At 40.5% G+C, this 6,261-nt stretch overlaps 1 protein-coding gene across 2 annotated transcripts in view; it reads left to right on the top strand.

The window, feature by feature from the left end:
- nsmce1 (NSE1 homolog, SMC5-SMC6 complex component) overlaps nt 1–5,958 on the top strand; it is a 42,056-nt gene extending 36,098 nt beyond the window's left edge. For both annotated transcript variants that reach the window (XM_043711657.1, XM_043711655.1), the window contains exons 4-7: nt 1,131–1,252; nt 3,070–3,147; nt 5,188–5,334; nt 5,446–5,958. In XM_043711657.1, the coding sequence (XP_043567592.1) occupies nt 1,131–1,252; nt 3,070–3,147; nt 5,188–5,334; nt 5,446–5,604 (506 nt within the window). In that variant the 3' untranslated portion in view covers nt 5,605–5,958. The remainder of the gene's footprint in view (nt 1–1,130; nt 1,253–3,069; nt 3,148–5,187; nt 5,335–5,445) is intronic.
- The last annotated feature ends 303 nt before the right edge of the window (nt 5,959–6,261 follow it).

Genomic DNA, 6,261 nt, shown 5'->3' with positions numbered 1-6,261 from the left:
CCCCACCTCACCTCACCTCCAAACTTCCAGCTCAGCACTGTCACCATGACTTGTCCTACCTGCGTATCTTCTTTTCCACCTATCCACTCCACCCTCCTCCCTGACCTATCACCTTCATCCCCTCCCCCACTCACCTATTGTACTCTATGCTACTCCACCTCCACCTCTCACTTATCTCTCCACCCTTCAGGCTTCCTGCCTGTATTCCTGATGAAGGGCTTTTGCCCGAAACATCGATTTTACTGCTCCTCGGATGCTGCCTGAACTGCTGTGTTTTTCCAGCACCACTCTAATCTAGACTATGGTTTCCAGAATCTGCAGTCATTGTTTTTACCTAACATCTTCAGTGAACCTAATGTGAACTAATGCTGAAAATTCCTGTTTTCTATTTATATGTTTGGGTTTCTTTGGGTTGGTGATGCCATTTCCTGTGGTGATGTTAGTTCCTGTGGTGAAGTCACTTCCTGTTTCTTTTCTCAGGGGATGGTAGATGGGGTCTAACTTGATGTGTTTGTTGATAGAGTTCTGGTTGGAATACCATGCTTCTAGGAATTCTTGTGTGTGTCTTTGTTTGGCTTGTCCTAGGATGGATGTATTGTCCCAGTCGATGTGCTGTCCTTCCTCATCCATATGTGAGGATACTAGTGTTTGCTTTCTGTAATATATTCCATGACCTGCATCACTGCTCCCAATATAGAGTTATTTAGGAAAGAATTTAGGTTTGGAAACAGTTGTAGAAATGTCTTGCTGTTACTATACACCTTCCTATTTCTCTGAAAGATTGTTTTGAATGGAACAAAACATAAAGTTCCATCTTTGGAGCCAATTTCAATGGCAGATCATAACTTTTGTCCAAAACATTTACCCTGCAATTTCCAAAGACTCGGCCTTCGACCTTGAGTAATGCGCTTTTCAAGCAGCCTCCCAATGACCGGATGCAGTGGCAATGTGCTAGAAATATACTGAATTCTTCTTTATAAAGTAGGAGACTTCTCAAAACTCTGATTACTTGGCATGGAGGTAGAGAGACATTGTAAGAACATTCTTTGGAAGTGAATTCTCTTCTGTCAAATGCATATCAGTGACATGAATGTGTTCTGTAACAATTATTAATTCTCCTCAATCTCCAGTGCATTACAAACATGACCAGTTGGATGAGTTTATCAAAAATATCAACACCCATCTACAGCCTCTCTTCATGGAGATCAGGAAGGGGATGAGTGAGGATGATGGACAACAGTATTATACTCTGGTGAGTGAGAAATGTAATGTCTTTGTGGTTTTCGCTATGGTTGTTAGGGGGAAGTTCAGGCAGTTACCTTGTGGTGAAATAACCACATGCCCAGTACATACCGTGAGAAAAAAAAACTAATTTCATAGATGCAATGAGCGTTCTATAAAATCAAGGTCTGTGAACTAATCCAGAAATGCACTGACATCTTTAGATCTTTCTATCACATTTTAAAGGAGAGGAACTGAGAGGAGCAAGGACATTCAGCCACACACACGTTTTATTACTTTCTACTTTCTAGTACTGAGTTTGTGAATTTCCCTATAGGTGCTGTATAAATTTTGCATTTCTTTTTCCTGTAGAATGAGTTCCGTGTTGGTCAGCGCTGTTTTTCTACCAAATTCAATCTCAGATTCTATGGTCTTTATCTTTGTATTTTTGTGTCTTCACCCCTTTTGTCAGTATGTACCACTAAGTACCACTGGCAGCAACAGAAAACTATTACAGGTATCCTTGGGGGTGGGGGAGTCATATCTCTTTACATTTAGCATCTTCAGTCTTTATTCAGGACACCAGTTGTCTTGGATGTGCTTTTTTTTTACAGTTGAGCCCTGCATATCCTGTGTCATTGATTAGAACAAGAACAAAGAAAATTTACAGCCCAGGAACAGGCCCTTCAAGCCTGAGCCAATCCAAATATACTGTCTAAACCTGTCGGTCAATTCCTAAGCTCAGGTTCCCTCCATCTCCTTTTTTCTAGTGAAAATAAACCTAACCTACTCAACCTGTCTTCACAGCTAGCATCTTCCAAACCAGACAACATCCTTGTAAACCTTCTCTGCACCCTCTCCAAAGCGTCCACATCCTTTTGGTAATGTGGCGACCAGAACTGTACACAATATGCTAAATGCGGCCGAACCAATGTCTTGTACAATTTTAACATGACTTGCCAGCTGTTATACCCAATACCCTGTCCAATGAAGGCAATGCCTTCTTGACACTCTAACCACCTGTGCAGCAACCTTCAGGGTATAATGGAACTGCACTCCCAGATCTCTGCCTATCAACTTTTCCCAAGGCTCTTCCATTCATTGTATAATTCGCTCTAGAATTAGACTTGCCTAAATGCATTACCTCACATTTGTCTGGATTGAAAGCCATCTGCCACTTTTCCGCCCAACGCTCCAGTCTCTCTATATCCTCCTATATTCTCTGACAGTCTCTTATGCTTTCTGCTACTCCACCAATCTTTGTGTCATCTGCAAACTTGCTGATCATACCAACAGTGCCCTTTTCTAGATCATTTATGTATATTACAAACAACAGTGGCCCCAATACTGACCCCTGTGGAACACCACTGGTCACCTTTCTCCTTTTCGAGAAACTCCCTTCAACCTACTACTCTCTGTCTCCTGTTGCTCAACCAGTTCTTTATCCACCTAGCTAGAACACCCTGCACACCATGTGACTTCACTTTCTCCATTAGTCTACAATGGGGAACCTTATCAAACGCCTTACTAAAGTCCATGTATATGACATCAACAGCCCTTCCTTCATCTAACAACTTGGTCACTTATTTGACTAAACTGGGTTGTTTTGGGAGAAAAAGGGTTGAAATCAAAGGAAACTCGGCCTCTGCTAACTAGTTAGAGAACAATGTTGGAAGCACCTGTGGAAATATCTCTGGTCAAGAATTTCCTAATTTTGTTATGGTGAGGGGCAAGAATCTGGAGAATCCTCTTGTTTTGAAAATGGATGTTTTGTATTACCACAAAATAGGTGTTCTATGCATCTGCGCTTGTAATGTGCTATTAATCTCCCTTTCGCACTATGTCCAGATTAACCTTGCAGAGACAGAGATCACCAGGATGGCATTTGATTACACAGAAACTGAGTTGGAACTGTTCAAGAAAACTGTGAGTTTGACAGTCTTTTTAATGCCTTAGATTACAAATGCAGAACTTGTCTTTTGAAATTTTACAGGCATGGGTGAAACTTTCTTGTACAATCTATTTAATGTTAATTAAAACTTATGACTGTAAAAGTAATAATGTGTTGGTAATTAAGACCACTACTCCCAAGTCTTGCCATTAATATTAATGTCAATTTGTCATCAAAATTGACAACTGGTTCCCTTTTGTATTGCTATCCAGAAGAAAATGAACTTTCACCTGACAACTTGAAATAGTGCATAATAAAACATTTTATCATAAAACTTAATTTTGAAACCAAGTGGAAGAAAATTGATTAACATCCAGTTATAATCCAGAATTGGATAGCAGTCAGGATTCTTTATTGCTGGAACAGCACAGCAGGTCAGGCAGCATCCAGGGAACAGGAGATTCTCCTGACCTGCTGTGCTGTTCCAGCAATAAAGTTTCAACTTTGATCTCCAGCATCTGCAGACCTCACTTTCTCCTAGCAGTCAGGATTCCACTTATTAGGGTTTACAAGGTAATCCACATAGAGATGTGGAAATTTTCAGGTTCTCGAGTATTTCAAACAAGATAAGGGCAGAGGTTGTCTTGCAATTATCTGCTGCTTTGAAGTTTTTTGTTCATCTGACCAGACTTCCTTGGTTTATGTAACCTAATCCAAGTGCAGAAAAGGTTGCTAGGCAATCATCAACACAGGGAAACTGAACCCCGCCCTAATAGTCTCTTCCAAAATTACATTTGCCAACAATGAATCCTACCTCCTAATTCCCTAAAAGTTTTGCTTGACCGTTTTCCAAAGTAATTTGACTTTTAGTAACGAGATCATGGCCCACATTAAACTGATCTTATTTATAAGAAACCGCATGAATTTCATTTGAACCCTTGGTAACAACCCTTTTTAATCCAGAAAGTGGCCAAACAGTTCAATATTTTTCATGCCGTCTATCAATATAGATGTTTTCCCAACAGACTGAGCATCTTTAAATCCGAGTAGATTTCTCAATCATTTGATTTGTGGTGAATTATAGAAGAAACAATGTTGTGAAACTCAGTTGCTTCAGAACTAAAAATTGGCTGGAACAGAACAATGTTTTGTTCTGGATATTTGATCTTTTCAGATCTTCCCACTTGGATACCTTGCACTGTTGCAGCAGTTTGTGTGCAAGTTACCCAAACTCTGAACATGAGCCACAATTTCTGCTGTAACTGGCAAAAACCACCTACCTTGGACAAAATAATGGAACCATTCAATTAGTGTGTTGTGGACATTTTAACAGCATCTAAGAAAATATAAATATATCTTGCATTTTTGTTTATTGAAAATTTTCATAAACCAGGATTGACTATATTTTTGGAAGTACAGTAGAACCCCTGTATCTGTGGATTCTGTTTCCGCAGTTTTACCGCGGCCTTAAAATATTACATGGAACATTCCAGAAATAATTCTGGGGGCTGAAGGGGAGGTAAGTTTCCCATTTAAATGATAGGGTTTCCTACTGTGCAGTTTTGGGGATCCACGGTAGGTCTTGGACCATATCCATGGATACAGAGGTCGGGGGGGGGGAAAACACCTGTAATGTGTTGATAATGTGCCATAGTGCTGGCTATTCAGAATCATACTTCTCTTAAGCCAGGAATTTAAATCAACTCCTTTAATTAACTTGGTCCCAGGTAGACAAATGCTGCATGTTGATGATCAGCTCGTCACTGCACCTGAGTGACCTCTCTGTCGGCACTGCTGATGTGGCATTTCACATTACTGCTTGCTTCGGTTGATGGGAGAAGAATGTGTGTGTCTGAGTCCTTGACACACTTGGTTCCTTTCGAAGTCAGATTGATCGGGTGTTGCACATCTGATTTCTGTACCATGCATGTTGGATGTGGGGGTAGTAAAGGACTGAAAATGACTAGGAGAAAACCCCATCAGAACTTGCCAGTTGATGATTAGTTACATTCAGCTGATTGATTGGAAGTAGTTTCACGTCACTCAAAGTTGTACTTAAGACCTTTTGTTTTCAGATGGACTTAGTTTTGGAGTCAGAAAATGGCATGGTCTCTTCTACAGACATTCTAAATCTGGCTGATCAACTACAACCCAAAAAAATGAAGAAGAAAGAAGTGGAACAAGTGCTGCAACGATTTGTGCAGGAAAAGTGGCTTTGTGAGGCAGGTGACATTGAAAACTCTGCCATCTAATCAAAGATAAATCTTGCATGGAGGGATTTTTTTCTGTGCTAAATAATCTGGTGAGTTAACTGTTTGCTTTTTCCTCATTAGAATGATGGTGAGTACATTCTGAGCACTCGCTGCATTATGGAACTGGAACAATACATTCGCAATATGTATCAGGACCTAGTGAAGGAGTGCAACATCTGTCACAACATTACTATTCAGGTATTGTTGTCTCCCCTACTCATGTTCCAGCAGAAATGGTGATTGTGGGTGGAGAAGTGTTCCATGCTGATGCTTTGTCCTTGCTCTTGAGGTAGAGGGGGTGAATCAGAATTTTCGTTCTGCTAGAGTCTGTTCCCCGTTTGTACCAATTTAATTTAGGATAGTTTTTGGAGAGGGTAGTTGTACAACAGTAACCAAAAGAGCAGCAGTTCTCAAACATCCAATTGTTACCTGAACTGCTGCTCTGCGGCAGTAGGGGCAACTCCAGAGAAAAGGTTGGTGGGATAACCTTGGACTTTTTGGATTGATGCTGCTAAACAGCAGCTGGTGGTCCAATATCCTGTCAGTCATCAACCATTTATAGCAGTGAATGCTGTGTACACCCAGGATATCTGTGCATTAATTTGGTGCAGACAAATATAACATCCTGGTTCTTCTTGAGTTAGTTATGTTTGAGCTGGAAGTTTCACACTTAAACTGCATTTCTGCTCATTTGCCAGTTGTGCAAGTTTCTTGTTCTAGGTTGGCAACTGTGATTCATGTGTATCAGCAGCTGGACCAAATGAGGTAACAACAATGAAAGCAGTGAAAGTGGTGCTTTGTAAAAGAGGCTAATTAATGTGTATCATAAACAGAAAATTCTGGATAAAATCTAATCTGGCAGCATCTGTGAGGAAATGGTATTATCTTTCTGACTCA

This window comes from Chiloscyllium plagiosum, chromosome 21 (genome assembly GCF_004010195.1).
Source record: "Chiloscyllium plagiosum isolate BGI_BamShark_2017 chromosome 21, ASM401019v2, whole genome shotgun sequence".
In the NCBI taxonomy this organism is placed as follows: domain Eukaryota; kingdom Metazoa; phylum Chordata; class Chondrichthyes; order Orectolobiformes; family Hemiscylliidae; genus Chiloscyllium; species Chiloscyllium plagiosum.
This window is presented reverse-complemented; position numbering and strand designations above follow the sequence as displayed.